We start from the raw sequence: 22,761 nt of genomic DNA, 5'->3' as shown, positions 1-22,761 counted from the left end.
AACTCAATAAAATGACAGTCTAACTTCAGTCAGAGCAGTTTATATAAGATAAGATAAGATAAGATAAGATAAGATGTATTGATCCCAAGGGGAAATTAGAGTATTCCAGCAGCATACATAAAAGCCAAAGCACAAATACACATAAGAAATAAAGCAAGAATGAAATGAAGATAAAATAATATAAAGTAAATTAAATATTGAAAATATTGAAAAATTAAATAAAATTTAAAAGTAAAAATATAAAAATGTGTGCATAGCATAGATTATAACTATATAAATAGTAAGTGTGTTTGTGTATATAGTATGTGTCATATACATACATGTATAGCTATGCTAAGGTGCAGAAAGTACAATATATTGTGTTGCAGTTCTATACAGTGTAATAGTTATGTATACAGTGTTTCCACAGATGTGATAGTTATCCACAGATGAGGTAGTTACAGTTGGCATATTGTGTCCAGTGTAGATAATGCATATATGTACAATGATGCATGGATTACTAGAAGAATGGAAGTATAACGTAACAGAGATTAGAAATTGGTGTAGTATACATTCGGCACTGTGATATAGAGTATACTCACTAAAATTCTGATCCTAGTCACAGCCCTGAGATAGCCTCCACATTTGTAAAATGTATATTGAGGATTCTTGAGAAGCCTGAACACAATTCAGTAATTGAGACAATAATGAGACAATAATGAGATATACAGTAAGCTACTAGAATTTGGGATGGACACTTCTGATCTGGTCTGGGCATACGACTGAAGTGTAACCGCATAATGTCATCTGTGTATGAGCAACAGCCTCTTCTGAAAAAAAAAAATTAATAGAAACCATCACAGAAATTCTAATGGATTCCACTACCAATGCAAACCATCAGCTAACCATTAAAACTATTACCATTACCATTATTAGTCTTTAATGATATCCACTAGACATAACATGCCACTGATCGAAGGTGACAAATTAGTTATTTAGTTTTATTTTGTCTTTTTATTTTATTTCTCCTGTTTTTACTCTACCCTGCCTTTATACTTTCTTTGCCAATACAAATGTATAATTATTTGTCATGCCAATAAAGCACATGAAAACTGAAAACTGAGAGAGAGAGAGAGTGGGAGTGAGAGAGAGAGAAAGATAGAGGGTGAGAGAGAGAGAGAGAGAGAGAGAAATTTGTGTGTGTGTGTGTGTGTGTGTGTGTGTGTGTGCTCTCGCTCGCGCGCGCGCTCCGCACTCAGCTGTTCAGATGGCGAGATGAAAGCGGCTCTCATTGGCTCTCCTTGACTCTCTGAGCTCTTCATCTAAAGGAATCCAACTAATTTGTCCTTCAGGATTAGACAAGAAGGTAGATCACACACCGACATGCAGGGCTAAAATGAGATTTTCTGCCTGAAAGCCTGGCTGTAACACCGCGGTCTGGACATTTAGTTTTTCGTTTGTTTGTTTTTTGCTTTTTTTGTGAGCAAAACTTTCCGTTGAAAAAAAAAAAATGCGACTCTGAACCAAAGAGTAGGTTCATTATTTAAAATCCTGAGCTCCTGAGATCAGGAAAGACATCTGTTAGAAGAGGAGACATGAAGGGCATTGTGTATCGCCGGCTGAAACTTGTGCTTTCCTCTGCATTTGCATGCTTTCCTCGTGTAAAATGAAGCTTTTTGCACATTTCCACAGGAGCTCTGTGTTACTGGGCTGTGTAAATGAATATCACTTGAAACACCGTGCAGTTTCCATCGCACTAACAGCCCGCTCTACAGGAGCAGACACATGACAGTGTTAGTGGTGCTTTCTCTCATGTTAATGCTGCTTTCTCACATTTGAACAAGAGACACACAGACAAGTCGTAAAGCGTCCAGCAGTGTGGATATCTCTCTCCTAACTTTTACTATGGATTCAACAAAGCCTTCGAGTTTTCAGGTTTTCTCTGGGACTTCATACTGGTCCGGGTTTTCAATTTGACCTCATTTTTAGCTCCACATTGCACTCTTACTACATTTCAGAGGACTTGTGTCATTCATTTAAGATATCAGAGCATACAGTTGAGTCTAGCTGAGCACATCCCGGTGGCTCTTATGGGAATGAAACACTCCTCCCGCTGTTTGCTCCTACGGAGGAAAATGGCGGAGCCGGACAGCCCTGAGGTGAGTGCTGAAAACACTGAAACACAACTAGAACACTTGTGAAGCTACACTAGCCAACAGTACACCTGTAAAGCACCTTAAATCCAGATATTTCGAGTGGTGTTTTAGTTTGTAGCCGTAATACAGGCGAAGATAAAGACATTTCGACTGTTTGTGTTTATTTTTTTCTTGTCAGTGAGAAGTCAGTCAGTTTACTACCACACTCCTTACAAACTGCGGAAATAGGTATGAATAACAGCACACAACCGCCAAACATCGACATTATTGTGTTTCAAGGGTACATATTCATCTTTTTTTATTTATATTTATTCGAATTTATTCGAAAAATCCTCACTGGTTTGTCACAAGCTAACTTTCATTGAGAGTGTAGTGTTTCTGGCGCTTAACGTTTTTACCTCATGGATTTCAAGAGGAGCGCGAGCGCTGTCCTTGGTCCTACACACACACACACACACACACACACACACACACACACACACACACACACACGTTTGCCGTGCTATTCTTGTGAGGACCACTGACATAATTGACATAATTATATTTGTAGCTAATTAATGTTATGCTACAACTAAATCTAATCCTAACCTAACCTCAGTAACTAAAAGGAAACATTTGCTGCAGTTATTTATTTATTTATTTATTTATTAAAGCAGTTTTACTCATGAGGACCAGCCAAATGTCACCACAAGGTCACCCTTGTCAGCCATTCTTATCCCTGTGGGGACATTTGGTCCCAACTAAGCTATAAAAAAGCCTAATAATGAATTACTTTAAATTGTTTTTATTTAACAAAGAATGTGCAATCATTGATATGGTGAAGCTTTCTGTACGGAGACATTTATTTGACATTTATGGAAGACGTCTCGCTGTGTAATGCATTGTCAATATATTTTCCACCACAAGTCAGTCTTAAAGACAGACTTGTATTCTATGGTTTTTCTGTAACATGACAAGCAGTTTTTTTGTCTTGTTAAATTCAAGAAGGAGAAAAAAAAGAACCTGGTGAGGGAACAACTAGCTTCAGTAATGTAAGTGATAAAAGGAACTTGTTGCATGCACATTACACAACACTAAATGTAACAATAAATGATTAAAAAGCAAAGTGTGCCATTCATTAATAAATAAAAATTGTAATCATTAGAAAATTGCTGTTGTATGAGAGGAATAAAACACTTCAGGACATGCTGTTATTCAAACTTCATGGTGGTAACAGTAAGTTCACTTTGCACTGAAATACATCACACCACTCAACATTATTTTCCTGTAACAGAACATGCCAGTGTGTTTTATTCCTTACTTCTTACAGTCCTCAAGTCATTTAGCGCATTAAAATGAAAACTTTAGACCTTTTCCTGTTCAGCCAATGACCAAGATAAGGACTGTAAACCACTATAACAAACCAATACAGATTGTTAGCTAGTACAGAGTTATAGCTACTGAAGTGGTGGTGGTGAAGACTCAGTTGCTGTCAGGTAACAACACCAAAGAGTGATGGTGATTGAAATGATTTTTGTTGCTCCAGTGTATTCCCATTTATAGATTTGGAAAGTGGACTTTTTTTTTTTTTTTGGTGTTTGAATTGTCAGTGCCATAAATATCAGTATCAGTATTTGGGCTTTCAGAAGTGAATTACCTATGCAGTGTATATCATGAAGTCACTGCTTGTTTCCCACATCACTTACACAACATCTTAAATATACTTCATTGAATAGTGGTTCCAGATGGTTCCCACATGACCCAGAGAGCCAGAGTGTATTAATTGCATAGCCAAGAGGTGGAGGGCTCCGTTCAGCTCAGTGACTGCCCTTGAAACCACTGAGAGGAAAGAGAGAGAGAGAGAGAGAGAAGTTGAAAGGTTTATGTTAGGCATCCTGAAACTCTGAAATATAACTTACTGTGTGGTTTACACAATATGAATACAGAATATGAAAGATGCTTATATAGTTTATTATATATGATTTGACCTGAACCAGTAATGCAAACTGATGAATTTGCACCCCTGATAGTCTAAAGGACCAAAACTTATTTTTTCTTCTTTTTGTGCCACTTCTTTCATTTTGAGAGCCACAATTCTTGCACTTTTTTTAAATAATCAAGAAGCCTTTGACTTTTGAAACAGTCTCACCATGTGTCTTGCCCTTGTTGGTGTTTAAATGCTTGATGTGTGGGTTCCTTTTTGAATTTTCTCTCACATTTTTAAGTGCAGTTTCCTGTGTTTTTTTTATTTGGACTAAAAATAGACTGTGAAATGGGATTTGTTTAGTTGGCTGCAGGAGAAAGGACATTTGCGGCTCTCTCTTGCTGCTGTTAGATACTATCTTGGCAGATGGATGGCTCTTGAAGTAGCCGCTTTCCCTGCTGCTTACTTTTAAATCCTCACACTGTGTGGGTCAGAGATATAGGAAATCTAGATGCCACATTAGCCATTGTTGCTAAACCACTTTCATACATCAATGCCCCAGGCGCATTAGCGGGGTGAGAATCATTTATAAACTAGTGCAGGTCTATAGAGAGATGCAGCTCTACCCTTGGCTGGAACAAAATTTGCTTTGTTACAGGCGCCATAGCTGTCTGCATATAGCAGGAGATATAAATGGTAATCTACAGGGACTGAGGATAATTTGATTGAGCCTAACTGCTGGAAACCCACCTCACTAGTCTGCCTTAACTCCTGCATAAAGCATAAAAATACAGCTTCTCCAAGATATCTCCTTTTTAAAGTAATTCCTTGTTCTCTGGCTTTGAAATGTCAGCTATTCTATGCTGCCCATTGTGCCGGCATTTTCACTCAATTCCACTTAATAGGAACAATCTGGAAAATCGCTCCTACCAAAAGGGCAGCGCCAGAGATGTGTGAATTTTAGCCCAAAGGGTTTGGGTGGTCACACATGGATGGACATATACACACTCACACAACATGATCACACACGCATCTATACTCACAAACGTACACAGACACACAGCGAAAGCCCCACTGCTAATAAATGATATCTGAGTGATGGTTGTCATACTTTGTCTAATGGCTGACAGCTTAACGCAAATCATCCAAGCTGTGCAGGATAGCGCAAGCTAACACATGCTTTTTCTGCCATATGTTCAAGCCACATCTGGGAAATGAGACAGACCGACTCTCAGTGAAGCAGTGGATATTGCAAAGATCAGGAAAATAATACTAAAAAAAACATTTATTTTAAATTGTAAACGTCTCTTAAGAAATTTGTAATGGGAATTCCGTCTCCTGTCAGTAAGTCAGATTAATTGGCTCAGGTAAATAATAACAACAGCAACATTGCCATGCCTGCTGTCTCTGCCATGCCTTAACTTTTCTGTTCTTTCAAAGAAGTATACTGAGCCATCACCCTGATACCTATTCAAGAACAACAAAAAAGGTTTGGTTTTTCCCTCTCTATATATTTTTTTTCATGTAGAACCCCTACACCAGAGAGTTTTCCTTTAAGTGAGGCTCCCAAGTTGAATACCCTCAGAAACCCTAAATATCTGCAGAACCATTTTTTTGTCTAAGCATGCACACCACATACAGTACATCATCATAATGAGCAGTAATGCAACCAGGCTTTTGTTCCTTGGTTACACACATCTGAGAGAGCTAATGTCTCAATGTAATAGTATAGTAATATATTAATAGCTATACTAAAAGGGCCAGTGGTGCTAAAGTGTTCCATTGGATGCATTTTGATTAAACTGGCACTGTACAGGATACTGACAAATTTTCAGCAAGGGAATCATTTGATATTATCTAATTGCACTTCCGAAGAACAATTTACGCCTAAGACTCACTCTTTCTTCAGGAGATAATCTCACCTGTATAGTGTAGACTTGTACCTAAGGGCTGCTGCTATAACCATAAAGATTGTCCAGTGCTCATCCCAGGTCTTTTATTCACAATCTGCTTATACTGAACATCCTTTCAACACACTTACTGTTTGCCTTTATTTGTAACTGTATGCTGTAATGATTTATAATCCCACTTTTTGGTGTCACCCAGAAGAGGATGGGTTCCCATGTGAGTCAGGTTCCTCTAAGAGTTTCTTCCTCATGTCATTTCAGAGAGTTTTTCCTTGTCACGCTTGCCTTTGGCTTCCTCATTAAGGATCTGTATTTCTGTAAAGCTGCTTTGTCACAAGGTCTACTGTTAAAAGAGCACTTTACAAATAAAATAGAATTGAATTGTCTTCATTTACTAAAAAAGGCTTTCGGTGTATTCAAAACGAAACCCAGTGTTCATCTAAAAGCGTTTGCTGAGAGAGCCAACTCATTTGAGAAGAATACATCACAGTAATACATGACCCAGCTTTTAATGAATGTTGTGCTTTCAGAACACAGTGCTTTGGCAGATGTGTACAATATATTTATTTTTAATTAGTATACACCACATCACTGTTAATGGGTCTAGCACAGGTCTTGGTTTCATTCTGTCTGTTTTAATGCAGGGTGGTGTTTAATCAGCTGCATTATGTCAGTGAGAGCTCCGCCGTCCCTTGTGCTCTCTCTTTCTCTCTGTAGGTAGTGAATATGTTAATCAGAGCAAGAGAGGCTCACCGTATGTGCCACTCCTTTCACCGGCTGCTTTCTTTCCAGCCCTGACGCTCCTGTTAGTGTATTCAAACACTCCCCCACCGTCTCACACAGCCTGCACAGAGATGCTAGACGGCCTGCATGTGGAGGAGGATTATTTTATTTGAGGAAATAGGGTATCTCTGCACTCAATATAGAAACTGTCTGAAAAGTAGTGAAGGCTTGATATTGCAGTGGTGGTATAGATTGTGGTGATAGGTTAAAAAAATAGCACCCTAGGACTTTACAAATGGGTCATGAAAGATAATTCTACGGTTTCTTGTCTAAATATAGCTCATGAGTACCACAGTAATCTTTCTTCTCTTTTTCTGTCTTTTTCTGTGCCTGTCTCTTGTTCTTTCCTGTTGGCTCTAACAGCAGCAGCCCCTCAGCTCAGCACGATCTCAGTCAGTGCAACCTTCTCCTTTGCCTAAACCAGTGACCTCGGTCAACCATGCCCCACGGCCTACACACCCCTCACACAACGCACACACTCCCCACGCAGCATCCCTGCCCAACTGCCCCGGCCGAGGCAAGATGGCCAAGTTCCTCAATCCAGAAGAGATGACATCCAGAGACTACTACTTTGATTCCTATGCTCACTTCGGCATCCATGAGGTAGGACGAGTTTCATACAAGTCTGAGTATTCCACTAGGATGTACTGTAGATGCTTTCAGATTACAATATCATCTCTGTTTAGGTGTATTGAATTAGACTGAAAATTAGTAAAACATAAAAAGAAGGGGTGTATACCAAGGAGATTCCAGTGAGACCTAGAGATATATGTGAGGTGAACTTTCATTTTTTAGTATATGGGTAGGGTGTTTTTCCCCCATTTCTTTTATATCCCTAATATACAGTATGTGCTTTTCTATATTTGAAACAAATGCAGCAAACATTGTTCTCAAACATTATAAAAGAAACTGCTGTTTCATACAGGTCTGAAACCATGCTGAGAAGATTTACAATTACTGTGACATTTAGGAGATAATTATATACCTGCATTTCTGTTATTTCCCCAGTCCCATTAGTAAAAAATCTCAATAAGACATACTGGTGACACTTTACTATAAGGTCCACAGATAAGTAATATATTACATATATACTTAGCTAGTGCTTTTATAATGATGAATTAATAGATGCACTAATCCTTAACACCTTGGGAAATAATGAAGTGTATACATTAGCAGCCTCTGAGTCATGCAGTATGAGTAGCCAATAATAATAATAGTTAGGTATTAATACCTAATTAACTCATTCTCTTAATTATTATAATAAAAATCATTTACATTATGATTTGTGTGTTTGCAGACAATATAGTTTAACCCAAATTAAAGGCTGTAATATAAGTTCAGGCATTTTGAGACTCCCAATTCTGAATTAAACCTAACAGATGCTATTTTATAAATGCAAATGAAATGCTGCAGTATGAAACATAAGATTATATTAAGTGTCCTTAATATAACTCTTATACTCTTATAACTCTTATACTCTTATTCTTAATGTACTCTTATTAGCCTATGCCATAGTCCTTCCCACATGCTTGAATGGATTAACCTGCAGTTGCAGTTGAGTGGCAGTTCTGCGGGCAGAAAACCTTGTTGATGAGAGAGTTCAGAGGAGAATGGCCAGACTGCTTCAAGCTGACAGTACAGCTTGACTACAGTAACTCAAATAACCACAACTGTGGTGAGCAGAAAAGCATTTCAGAATTCATAACATGCCTAACCTAACCTGGCCGATCTCCTCTGACCTCTGAAATACTGAAATACTCAAACCAGACTGTCTGGCACCAACAAACGTGTCACAGCCGAAGTCACTGAAATCACGTTTCCCCCATTCTGATATTTGATGTAAACATTAACCGAAGCTCTTGACCTGTATCTGCATCTTTTCATGCATTGCTCTGCTTCCACATGATTAGCTGATTGGATAATTGCATGAATGTGCAAAGTGTATAGGTGGTCCTAATGAATTGGTCATTTAGAGTATATGCCTCATTATTTATGTATTATCATTAACGTTAATTAAATATTAATATATTACTTATTTGTGGACCTTATAGTAAAGTGTCACTGATAGACTTCATGCTATAATGCTATGTAATTACTAGATATTTATTATTCAATCAATTAAGACTTGCATATGATTGATTAGTGTCTTCACTGTCTTGTACTGTAGGAAATGCTGAAAGATGAGGTCAGGACACTGACCTACAGGAACTCCATGTACCACAACAAACATGTCTTCAAGGACAAGATTGTGCTCGATGTAGGGAGTGGTACTGGCATTCTGTCCATGTTTGCTGCCAAGGCCGGTGCCAAGCACGTGTACGGGGTAAGAAGGCTGGATCTCTACAAATCTGCAGGGCGCTGCTATGTTGGTGCTTGATTACCAAAATAGCATCATGGTTGGCTGCTCTTCTCTGGAGAATGAGCAGATTATTACCTCTGCTACTGTACCAGCACTCTCACACTTCACTGGCAGGCTGAAATGTACCTGACACTTCCAGCTCGTATTATGTGAGTGTCGGCAGAGGTGGCTTTCCCCTGGGTCTATGCCATGTGTGAGCCGTAATTGAGTTCATCTGATTTGCACCTTGCTGCTCTGAAGTAGCTACTCTGGGGTAATCAGAATCTCCCTGAAGGGCCTCATAAGAGCTAAATGCCAAAGAGTTAAGTGTGTAGGGCCATCATGTGTAGGCGTTCACTGATACAAATTCCTGCATTGCGATCCTAAACTGAAGGATGAACCTGTGGGCTCATTCATATTTGTGATATTAATGTCCAAGACATTGAAGAAATGAGTTTGTACACTGCAGTAATCTGCATCTGTCATTTCCAAACTGCATCAAACTTTTTGAGAACACAGTGTACTGCTAGAGCTTTTTTCCCATTGCTTCAAAAATGGCTGCATCAGCATTTTTTGAAATGCACAAACTGACACTGTAATTGGGGTATATATGTGTATATCTAGGTTTTAAAAGTGGCAATGCAGAGAGAAATTGAGACATAGAGACAGTGAGAAAGAGTTAGGAGATGGGGGAGAACTTTCATCCACAATCACACAAAAATCAAAGGGAGTGGCACACTGTCATGATTAAGTCCCAGACTGACTATGCTTGCCTCTGATAATGTGTCAAACACCTCTACTCTTTAGTGGAGGGTAATGTGCTGGGTGAGATAGAAGCACTACATATTGCAGTTCAGCTGTCATCTATAGTTCAGCTTGCTCTTTTCTGCGTTATATATTGTTCTCTCTGAGAGCAAGTGAGACAGTCACCCATGTGATCTGTCTGTGCATGGGAAATGCGAAGTGGATGGGGAAGGCTGCAGACTCTAACGAAGAGTACATAACAGAGAAAAAGCAAAAATTCTGACAGCCTAAATCTAAATTTCTCCCTATTCTCCATCCAACCTTCTTTCCCTTGAGAACAGTGTGCTGATAATAGCCAAGATGCAGTGTTCTCATTAATGCTCTTTCCCCCACAATGTACCTCATTCCTTTGAGTGTGGAGTCAGCCACTGTTAAATCCTGAGGAGAGTTCTCATGGCCTACTCTAATGAGCACAGGGGAACCAAGACAGTGTAGTGAATAGAGGGTAAGGAGAGGACACACAATTGCCTTTAAACCAGCCCTGGTATATCTACACTAGCTGGCTGTCTACATCTCACTGGCCTTCCATAACTGTTTAAGAGAGTGAAAAAGAAAGGAACATAAATAAAGGAATAACCAAGGAAGAGGGTGGCATGGTGGTGCAGCAGGTAGTATTGCTGCCTTACAGCTCCAGAGTCCCTGATTCGAAACTGAGCTTGGGTTACTGTCTGTGTGGAGTTTGTTTGTTCTTCCTGTGTCTATGTGGGTTTCCTCTGGGTTCGCTGATTTCCTGCCACCTCACAAAAACACGCCAGTAGATTGACTGGCTACTCTAAATTGCCCCTCAGTCTGTGCATGGTGCCCTGAGATAGATGGTGTCCCATCTCATGCCCAGTGTTCCAAGGAGAGGCACTGGATCCATCACAACCCTGACCTGGTTACTATTCTCTCATTCAATCAAAAAAGGTTATACCCAGTTGTCCCTGCCATCAATCGTTCCCACCAGAACTAGCTCCTGAATCAGCTCCTGAGCTAGCTAGCTCCAAACAAATGGCCTCAAAGTGGCAAACTATACAGAATCTGCCCTTTAGGCAGGTCCATGTAGCTAGATTTAAACCTAGCATCAGTTCTGATCCTACTCGATCTTGCTGCAGACTTCATCACAGTTAACAGTATTATGCATTTCTTGAGCCTCACCAATCATGGAATTATTGGTTCAGAATGGCAGAGCTTTTTGTCGATCTTGAGGGGGCTTGTATCAGGTGCTCCATACAGATTTTCCACTGGTATACCACAAGCCTCAGTACTTGGTCCTCTTCTTTTTTTCCCTCTCTACTCAGTGTCTTAGTGATGTGACATCTTCATATGGTTTCTCCTACTACACTTAGTCTCTGCAGAACCAACTTATCCTCCTCTTTTTCCCATCATCAGATACTCAGGTTGCCACTTGAATCTTGACAGGTCTGGCAGACATTTTATTATAGATGGTATATCATACTTTAAAGCTGAATCCCAGCAACGCTGAACCATATGTTGACATTGCCATCTCCTTTGAGAAGTCATTCTGCACAAATATGCAGTGTTGAATGACTTATTATTATTAACTGATATTGCCAAAATTACTCTATTGTACAGGTGTCAGGCATTTCTCCCCATGGTGCTTGTTTAGTTCCTAGCATCTATTGACTTGACTACTGCAACTTGCACCTGGCTAGTCTTCCTTAACATGCTATTAGGTCCTTATTACTGATACAGAATGCAGCAGCTTTGCTTGTCTCCGATCTTTCTGATACACTCATGTTTCTCAACTACTACATTCACTTCACTGACATAATGAAATCAAATTAAAACCTTTATGCTTGCCTTCAAAACTAGATATGGAAGACCTCAAGCTCTTCGAGCCATAACTATGGCTTGATCCAACTCACCACCTTGTAAGGCACAAGGAAGACTAGTGTCAGTACTCTTTTCTGTAATGCTGGTCCCTAGATACCAACTTCCCTTGACTCTCTGAACAGCCAAGTCCCTCACTATCTTCAAAAGCAGACTGAAGACCCACATCTTTAATCAGTAATCACTGAACACTAATCATGCACTTCAGAAATGCATTGCTTATATACACTCTCGGAAATAAAGGTACCAAACTATACTTTTCCTTGTCACTGGAGTGGAACCATCAAGGGTACATCTTTTGTACCTTTAGTATATATCTTTCACCTGGGAGTTGCATGTGGTGTACCTTTTAGATTAAAGTTTTAAAGGTATGTCAGTGGTCCTTCAGGCCCAAATATGTACCTTAAATTATTTTAATGGTATACGGATACTCATTAAAGGTACTTATCCACTTGATGATACCACCCAGCAATTTGGAAAAGTGCAGTTTAGTTTGATTTATTTCTGAGAGTGTATCAGCACCAATTTCTAAGCTTGCTGTTATATTTAGACACAGGCTGATCTATAGTAGCAGTGGTTGTTTTCCAAGTAGTTTCTGTGTGTTCATCTGGATAAGAGCACCTGATAAATGACATAAATCTAAATGCAAATGATGCTATGTTGGTGCTGATCTTGTCATTTCAGATTGAATGTTCCAGTATATCAGAGTACTCTGAGAAAATCATCAAAGCCAATCACCTGGACCATGGTAAGGGCTCTGTGAATATTTACCATGTGTATATGTATACTATATATCCATGGAAGTGGTTGGGTGTGAGTAAAAGAAAAAAAAAATATTAACAAGCAAGCTGTGCAAATAATGGATTGAGAAATGTAGATGCTAACAATGAATGACACAGAAGGCCTGAAAATATCACAACAGACAGCACATAAATAGACAATTACTGTATATGAATGAGAGCTTTATTGTTCAGAGATGTTTTCTCTTGTAAATGTGAAATCCAGAACAGAATGCAAACTACACTGAGCCTGCTGCAAGACTTTAAACAACCACGGCATGCACCATGCATCTTTGCAAATATGCATAAAATGAGACATGAGTCTAATGTGTGCTGTTATATAAGAATTTAGCTTTTTACCAAATTCAAGCAGAGCTGCAGTCTGGAAGGACAGCTGGTGAAGGATAAAGGATGTTTCAGGTTTCTTGCTGACAGAGTCTTCTCTTACCAAAACAAATTCAATAACTCCCCAAGGAAGCTGATTGAAAGCTGGGCTGTAAAAAATACCAGTTTTGGAATAGAGTGAACCTGCTCACCCGCCAAACATACACACACACACACACACACACACACACACACACACACACACACACACACACACACACACATACACACAAATACACACACATTTGTCTTACTATCATTCTGAGGACCTTCCACAGACATAATTATTAATGCAGCTAATTAATGCTATTCCTCCATAGAAATCTAATAATCTATCCTTAATTTCATTAACACAAAGGAAACCTTATGGCAATTTTAGCTTTTTTTAAATAAATAAATAAACACATAAATAAATAAATAAACAAACAGTCTTCCTAGTGGGGACCAGACATTTGGTCCACACCAAGATAGAAAAACATGCCCACACACACTCAAGCTGTTCTGCAAAAATGAGATCATCTGTTTGTTGAGACGCAGACTGGAGACTCATATTTGTCCAGGGTTTCTGTGTGGGTTTGTACGTTTTGTGTTGCAGTTATCACCATCTTTAAAGGAAAGGTAGAGGAGACGGAGCTGCCAGTGGACCAGGTGGACATCATTATTTCAGAATGGATGGGCTACTGCCTTTTCTATGAGTCCATGCTCAATACTGTCATCTTTGCCAGAGACAAGTGGCTGGTAAGTATGTGTGTGTGTGTGTGTGCTTGGATTTATATGTGAGCTTTGACAGTAAGTCTCTGTGCTGTCTTGACAGAAACCTGGTGGCCTGATGTTTCCAGACCGAGCTGCTCTCTATGTTGTGGCCATCGAGGACAGGCAGTACAAGGACTTCAAGATTCATTGTGAGTACATACACACACCTACGCACTGAAGAAGAGACAGATAGAGAGCACTGTATCCACTAAGGCTGAGAGTACAGGCTTGTGTGTGCAGCACATCTGACACAGCTTTATTTCACAGTAACACTGCTGCAGGCTGTGTGATGATAACTAATCCAGTAAAGTCAACACACATTATATTTGAGTGACATTGCTCTATAAAGCTGAAGCCCTGGGCAAGCTTGTTCACTTCTCCTCAACACACACTCACACTCACACATCCCATAATAGAATCTGAGTTAAAACCATTTGTATTAGCCTTGAGACAAGGAGAAAAACAACATAGAGCCTTGTGCTTGAGCTGCCTCATCACTGGGGAATCACACACCAAGGCTATACTGTGATAAATTACACAGGCTTTTAAAGTTATGCTGAAATTTATAAATCATGTTGGTTTATGATTAAATAATTTTGGGGAGATAATTTTTGTCACAGATTTGACAAACTTTTTTTTTTTTTAATTGGGTTTTTGGCTACTTTTTGACATTGTCTTGGCTGTGCATGTAAGGACCCAGTTTAGCAAACACAGCAGTAAATACAGTCAGTCTGCTTAGAGATGTTCAAAACCTGGCTAGCTAAGTATTCTTTTCTCACATTTTGATCAAGTTGTTGGATAGCTATATGCCATGAAACCAACATAAGCCTAGTCATTTCAGTTACTAGCTGTCAGAATGTCCCAGGTGCTCCCGCAAATCTTCGAATCATCATCAAAACAAACAAGAGATCTTATACATTCTATACTTATGACAGCAAAGGTTTAAAACAAAGGTTTAAAATGTATAAAAGACCTAATTAAAATACATTAATAGGTTTTCCCAACCTGCCACACATATATGGGGACAAAGATATAGCCATCCGTACCACTTAAATGCCCATCATATACAACCTTCTCCAAAGTGTAGGCACTTCTGTACCTTTTTTATGATGTCTAAGGCAGCTGAATTTTTCTATGAAGCCACCACATCAAGGAATTTATTCGACACAGAAAAATGTTATGATCTTCAAAACAAATTTTGACTGATGGGTCAGAGCATCCCACATAGGAGCAAGAAAGAAAATAAAGGGGAGGGAGATATAGGCTATTGTGCACATATAAGACATCGTTAGATGTGGACTGGGCAGGTACCTCAGACTCTGTGGTGGTCTTAAAAAAACATTAAAATATCTGTTTGTGTGTGTGTGTGTGTGTGTGTACAGGGTGGGAGAATGTCTATGGCTTTGACATGACCTGCATCAGAAATGTAGCAATGAAAGAGCCACTGGTTGATATTGTGGACCCAAAGCAAGTGGTGACCAATGCGTGCCTCATCAAAGTAAGCAATCTTTCCACTTTTCCTCCACATGCACTTTTGTATAAGTTTTACATGTGTGTGTGTGTGTGTGTGTGTGTGTGTGTGTGTGTGTGTGTGTGAATGCAGGTACAAATGTGCAGATGCCCTTTCTCTAGTCAGTTCATGAAGACATCACTTCCGTTCTTTTTGTGATTGTGTGTGAGTTAGTAAAATATTTAGTTTGTGATAACTGACCATGAAAAAGATCTGCTTTATAGACCTTTGGCTGATCGTTAGATCACTAATGAGGCATGGCTGTTGTTTAATGATTCATAGAAATGAAATCTCATTTCACAGTGAAGTGCTGGATAATGGACTGAGAGAGATGATGATCAGGTTCATTTGGATGCATGCAGGGAGGCCTGAGTCTCACAAAGATTTGAAGAGTCATGTTGTTTCAGCAACTCGAAGATGTACAAACACTATATACTACACATATAAACATACTGTAATACATATGCATGTGTATATATATGAATATAACTTTTTATTCAATGCTTTTCAGACACAGAATCAACATTAAATCCATGACAACCATGAAATGTATTTTTTGCCAGATGTATTCAACCAAATACGTCTGCAAAGTCAGCAGAGATCTGAACTATCAATGAAGATCAAAATGTAAAAATATATGCTTATAAGCCTACACCAGGGATATTCAACTAAGGATCAGTTACATAAAATTCCTCATTTACAAAGGTTCAGATAAGCACCTAACATGACTGAATAGTAACAACAGTTACATGTTAATGCTTAACTACTGATCATTAGTTTATGGCTATAAATAAGACAATTCTACATGTTTTTGTGATGTTCTGAGGATTTTGTTTCATAGTGGCACTTCAGGTTACAACTTATGACTAGCCCTAAGGCCTCTGAACAGATGAGACATTTGACACAAGGCGAATAATCACATACTTCTCTGTCGTCTTTACACATTCTGTTTTTCATCGTTGATTTTTTGAAAGTCCATGCCATCAGTTCGCTACTCAGAGGGTAAATAAAATGAAAAATCTATGAAATCTGTGACAGCTCGCCTTTCTGAACTAATGTCTCTAGCTCTAGTCGCTAGTTTTTGGGCTGATGAGCTGCCCGGATCTAAAAGCTTTCCATAAATGCATGTGATTGAATAAACTGCAACAGAGGATCTGCTGGGGCTTTAACTTCTAACTCTCTGATCAGTAACCCAGAGCCTTAACCAGTGAGCCACTATTGCACCAGAGAGTGCTGTTTTGTTTTGAGAGTGTACACAGCAAAATGATTCATACCCCCTGCAGTCATTTTACTGAGAAAACGGACAGCGTAACCGAGACTGAGAGCGCTTACAACCGAGACTCCTTCCATAAATGTTAAATAAATGTGTCCTAACAAAGAACTTCAGCGCATTAATGATTATAAGAATTACTTTGTTAAGCAAAAACCCATTTTTAAATCCATTTTTACGTCCCTGTGTATGAACTATTAGTATAGAAACAATAACGTATAAGAACGAGCAACACTGATATTAACCCATTGTTCATGTTACAGCCAGAATAACACGTGCTGGTATACGAAAATAATGCACACCTTCTGACCAATCATATTTGCCCATTCAACCGTGCTGTGATATTATTGTTTTATGTAAAGCTGAAACAAAATCCAATATTACTCCTTTTCATGCTTTTCTCTTTTTTTCCTCAGACACACACATGAACACTTCTGTTTACACAGTGGTAGACTTTAGTAATATAGGGTTTTAGTGTATGAAAGTAAATCAAGTAGACTGGACGCCTGCTGACTTCCTCCTTTCTGATCGGGATTAATTCCTTCGTCTGTAAGAGATGTTTGTACTACTGTGCAGTAATCCAGTGATGAGTAATGATGTTTGTCTGATAAACACTCTGTGCTCCTCTGAGAGGAACACAGTAGGGAGACGAGTGTTGTCTTTGTGCATCACTCTCATGTTGGGATCTGAGTTTTGATGTTTGATTCATCTTATAAGATTGCACCTAATGCGTACTAAGAGCCCAATGAGAGCACATTAATGTGATTGCCATAACATTACTAAGTCTAAAGTCTGCCTCTAATATAGCTTCATAAAAGACTAAATGCTAATGATACTATGTAGCTTTATAGTGGACAAAATATAAGACGAGGATTAAAGCTTTTATTCTCCCTTTTATCTTACTAGCCTTCTGTAATGTTCTAGCAAGGCATATGCGTTTTTCATTCATTTCGAATTTATTTATTCAACTTATACCACGTTGCTGTCGGATTCTCAAATCTGATTGGTCAGCAGCTCTGGCAGTCTGGCATCTGTCATTGGACAGCTGTAATGCAAATCACAGGTTTATGTTTATATGTTTGTTTTAATACATTATCTTTTTTATATAATAACCACTAATTAAGGAATGTGTATGGCAGATGCACACATTTAAATCTAATAAAAGGATTTTTAAACAAATCTCTTATTGAACAAAGACAAATGTAGAATCATTGGTATGGTCAAGCTTTCTGTAAGGAGAACATATGTTTATAGCTGCTATAATAGAAGTCATAAAAGAATCTATATTTTTTGTTCTGCAACTTTAAATGTAAATAAATGTTCTGCAACTTTAAATGTAAATAAATGGAAAAAAGTATAACCTTTTTTCTGCCGTGGTATAAGAGGAATAAAACATTACCGGATGTGCTGTTATTGGAAAATTAACTTTGGGATTATAACAGTAACTAACTTCACACTGGGCCACATCACGCAACCCTGTAATTGAATAATCTCCTATAACAACACACCCTGTGTTAATGTCAGTGATGGCATATTAAAAAAAAAAAAAAAAAAAAAAAAAACACTGATAGGTCTATGCATAATAGACAGAAAAGAGTGAAAAAACAAAACCCTACAAAATTCAGCATTGTTTTATTTTTTTAATTGTATTTACAATCACTCATTAAGTTTGTAATTACATTTTAAATGGACCAGTGTGATAATATAGCTAGTTTCATGTTTCTTCCAGGTAAATGAAGCGCTGAATCTGGAGGCTGTATTTTTGCAAGACAGAATGACCCCGAGCGACATCGAGTATAAATAACTACTTTGTTTAAGTATGGTGTACTGATCAGTGATCAGTGATGGAGTGGTGTGATTGGTTACCGTATCCCAAAGTGTTTTAAACCTCTTTAAACCTACAGCAAGTATTAAAGTACAGAAAGTATTAAAGTATTTTATTTACTAAGGAATGGTATGTCATGTTTTTTAACCTGCTTATACTTACATTCATTGTTGTGGAATCTTTTCATTATAACAGCAATAACCAGCCATTCTGCTTTTAGCTTCACAATTGTATGTGATTATACCTTTCTCTTTGTTAAATAACAACACTTTAAAAAAATTCAGGGTATTGTTACACTTAAATTGTGACTGGCATCTCCTTCAGTTAGTTGTTACTATAGAAATGATAACATATTAGAATAAGTGCATTAATATAAACGTGGGATTTATCTTGCAGCTAGCACTATTGGCTGAGCTGCAGTTATAAAAGATTAATCAACACCTTCTGACCAATCACAATCAGGAATTCAATAACACTGTGGTATAAATGAGGATACTTCCTAAACAATGGCTTTACAGATGTGCATGTGCCAATGAGGAGATCTTCTTACAATGATAATGTATTAGAAGTATTACTTTTCTGTAGATGATTGTTTATCACCAGCTGTGAACCTGAAAGCTGAATAATTAACGGTTTAATTAGTAATTAAGGTGTGTGTTTAACAAAACCTTTTGCTTTGTCTTCTTCAGGAGGTGGACATCTACACAGTGCAGCCAGAGGACCTGTCCTTCACTTCAACCATCTGCCTGCAGATCCAGAGGAACGACTATGTCCACGCACTCGTCACCTACTTCAACATCGAGTTCACCAAGTGTCACAAAAAGACCGGCTTCTCCACAGGTGGGGATCTTGTAAACCTGCCTGAATGCACTGCTTCACTTTTACCCACATTCACATGGATTTGTTTTTAATGAAAAAGAGCACCTTACATTCAAGATATTGCTCAGCTGTAAGTGTATGTTGAGAATAAGCTATGTTATATTTTACTTTAGTAAGGTGGCAGAAGGCTTTGTGCCCAATGAAGAAAGTGTGTGCATTCAATATTCTGTGGGATTCAATATTCAGTATATTTATAGTGATGCATGTGCTTATAATTAATCCAGGAACTATATCTAAATATAAAATATTTCTTTTTAACTTCTCTTTAATTCTTTTACAAGAGGACTGATATGAACATGACATATTAATGCTAAATAATATTTTTATATGAATAGTGACTGCCCTCTTGTGGTCATACTATGTCAGAGAACAATGACCATCTTTTAAGCATTTTTGAGATCTCATTTCACTATTGATTAAATGTCATAAGGTTTCAGGGCCTTTGACAGTTTTGATCTAATTAATATCTAGAATCAGTATGTTTTGCTTAAATGAATAAATTCAGAACAACATTGAATATGAATAATTTCTGAATGAATAAATTCTGAACAACATTTGTAGCAATATAGAGTATGTAGTGACATAAACAGTATTTAGACAGTTTATCAGGTACATCTATCATGTAAGGACACAGTTACAGACTCTAGCTCATATGCAGATATGAACAATTTATCAACCTTCTTCTACATCATCTATCAGTGGAATGAGACCCTGTAAGACCACCACTGACTAGCAATCATTTGGCTGGTGAACTATTCTCAGCACAGCAGTAACACTGTCATGGTGGTGTCTGTGGTGCTGGTGTGATCAGATCATGAACAGTGGTGTTGGATGTTTAACACTATATATTCTTACTGGCCCTATTCTTAGACACACTTACTATACTGTGTTGGCCCACTGTCTAAGTATACAGTTAGAGACTAAAGCTTCTAACATGTACAGTGCATGTTTAGTGGATGTCTTTAGTTATTCTGATTGATTCACATCTTGATAAGCGATCTTTGTAAAAAGAAATCACAGATATTTGAGTGTCTTCAGTATGTATGCATGGTTGTCACAATAAAAATTCCACACAGCTCATTTTAATCAAACTGATTGTTTGATCTTTATAATAAGCGCTTGTTTGTAGGGTGTGTGGCCATGTAAGTTTTACTTGATATTAATGTGTCTCATGTCCATAACACACGTGAAGGCTATACCAGTTCTAGGGACTCAGTAGCTTGCCCAAAAACACCAGGAGCATTGCTTCTCTGACAGGTCCTGTATTAAACTCAATACTTGCTTTAGATTTGGTTTTGATAGAAAAGTGCACTTCCTGTAGTGTCTTTACACTAAAGAAAACATGCAAAACCTCTTTTCTCACAGTATATAATGGAATCTTTACCAGCATTTCAGTTTGGATGGGATGGGATTGTCTACTGGTCATATTCTGTAGAATGTAAAATATAGTGTGATCTTTCCATATGCACAGTTTAACTAACCCTGGGTCGAGATAACTGCTTACTAACAAATACACAGATTCACACACACACACACACACACACACACACACACTTTAATAAGGTTGTACATTCTGAGAGAAGGGAGATATTTAGCTAGGTGGAAATTGCAGCCTGAATTTTTAGTCATTCAGAGTGTGTTTTTTTTTTTTTTTTGCTTTGTTTTGTTTTGTAGCACCGGATTCTCCGTACACGCATTGGAAGCAGACAGTTTTTTACCTCGAGGAGTATCTGACTGTGAAGAAGGGAGAAGAGATTGTAGGCAGTATCACCATGAGGCCCAATGAAAATAATGTGGTGAGTAAGAAGAACAGCCTTAAGAGTCTTAAGACTTAACCACCATCTGAAGAAATAACCAATATCCCAATACTAATATCTTTCTTCATTCTCTCTTTCTCTCTTCCTACAGCGTGATTTGGACTTCACGTTTGAGCTGGATTTTAAGGGTCAGCTGTGTGAAGCTGACATCTCTCATGACTATAAGATGCGTTAAGCGTCCAGCAGGGGGCGAGAAAGTGCCCGAGTACCACCATGGCGACTGAGGAAGTGGCACTTCCCCACCCGCAGTGCCAGAAACCGGCACAGAGGCTGAGTGCTTAATGACCTAGGCCACGACTCTGCTCGTCTTTGAGAGATGTGCTAATATTTCTGGAGCTGAGTGCCTCTCTGAGCAATAGCAGCCTTGCCATGGCCAATAACAGCGTGCACTAGTCCAACATTTCTATGACTGTTCACAAGGCAACTTTGAATGTACTGCTAATCAAGCTCAAGAATGTTACTATCCTCATGAATGTGAAGAGTCAGTTTACAGTTTCTTTTGGAAAAGAGTCAGTGGAACATTAAATTTTGGTTCTAGTGAGAGTCTAAAGACAAAGAAGTTAGTTCATTTTAGCTGTATTTTAGTTTGTGATGTAAAATCAAGACAGTATGTTAGGCCATTTTACTATAAGCACTAATCTACTGCACTACAATAGAGTATTTTACCAGAATTAGATGTGCAATCCAGCGGCACACACTCTAATGCTGAACCCTCAAATTTAAGGGTTTATTTTTTATAGTATTGTTCAAGAAAATTCACTACACTAGCTAGTAAACATATTTAGCTGAATTACAAGTAATGATAGCACATTTATTAACTTTACTTTCTATTGTGCAGTATGTAGTGTCTGTGAAGGTGTCTTGTTCCTCAGTGTCAATATTTATTTTATAATGTAAAGATTGTTACATATCCAAATACATCTACCAACAGATCAGGGAAAGAAAAATGGACAGAGAACAAGAACACACCGGAGTGGGATCATGCAGAAGTCTCTTTCAGTACAGCAGGATGTGTGTGTGTGTATTCACCTATGCTCTTACTGAACTCGTCACCTAGGTACCTCCTGACGGCCTGTCCTGCTTCAATCCAAAGATATTCTGTTTTAAATGATATGGTAATTAACTGACATTCATTATATTCACTTTCACCAAAAACCTGCTATGATAAAGAGTCTAAAGAAGAAAAGATCTTAAAACATTCTGATGTGATTTAAGCAAAAAAAAAAAAAAAAAAAAAAAAAGGTTTTTCCTCTTGAATAATGTTTTAAAAGAGATAATAGAGATGTAGATGTATGAACGCATATATTAGGAAAAACAGGAGTTTAGGAACATTTCATTTATGGAAGCCCATCATCTTGAAATCAATTGTGTGTAATGTAATAATACATATCCAACCAACCAAACAAACAAAAAAACCCTACAGAAACTGTGTAAACCATGTAATGACCACTAGAAGGCAGGAAAAGCACAGTGTCTGAATACAGTGGCCTACCAATAAAGTGACAGTTTAATTATGTTTTGCAGATGACAGCTTTCTTTGAAGGGAATTTTGCTTTCTTTAATGAATTTAATGAGTAATGCACATTGATAATGTTGCATGGTAAATTAAAAAAGGCAGCACATTCATATCAGTGAACTCTATCAAAATCACAGCTATCAGAGGTTTTGTTTGTTTTTCAGCTAATTTCTTTCCAGCAAAATTCTAGCTGATGCATGTTTGGAGGCACTAAACTGTTTAATTTTACAATGATTAATACTATTTTTGTTCACCTTTATTTACTGGACGTTCTGCCAGGAAGCACAGAACCCAATGTTTAAATATTTATCCATTAATGAAAACA

The 22,761-nt window shown here is 38.1% G+C and overlaps 1 protein-coding gene across 1 annotated transcript; it reads left to right on the top strand.

The window, feature by feature from the left end:
* Positions 1-1,216: 1,216 nt before the first annotated feature.
* LOC113534539 (protein arginine N-methyltransferase 8-B) lies at positions 1,217-22,743 on the top strand. The gene is made up of 10 exons (XM_026927423.3): positions 1,217-2,138; positions 7,092-7,331; positions 8,896-9,051; positions 12,388-12,451; positions 13,462-13,604; positions 13,681-13,768; positions 15,002-15,117; positions 18,914-19,064; positions 20,778-20,899; positions 21,012-22,743. The coding sequence occupies exons 1-10, from the start codon at positions 2,070-2,072 to the stop codon at positions 21,093-21,095; spliced, it is 1,233 nt and encodes a 410-aa protein (XP_026783224.2). The 5' UTR covers positions 1,217-2,069; the 3' UTR covers positions 21,096-22,743.
* Positions 22,744-22,761: the final 18 nt, after the last annotated feature.

This window comes from Pangasianodon hypophthalmus, chromosome 6 (genome assembly GCF_027358585.1).
Source record: "Pangasianodon hypophthalmus isolate fPanHyp1 chromosome 6, fPanHyp1.pri, whole genome shotgun sequence".
Taxonomy (NCBI): Eukaryota; Metazoa; Chordata; class Actinopteri; order Siluriformes; family Pangasiidae; genus Pangasianodon; species Pangasianodon hypophthalmus.
Note: the sequence above shows the minus strand (reverse complement) of the source record. Positions and strands in the feature narration are given on the sequence as shown.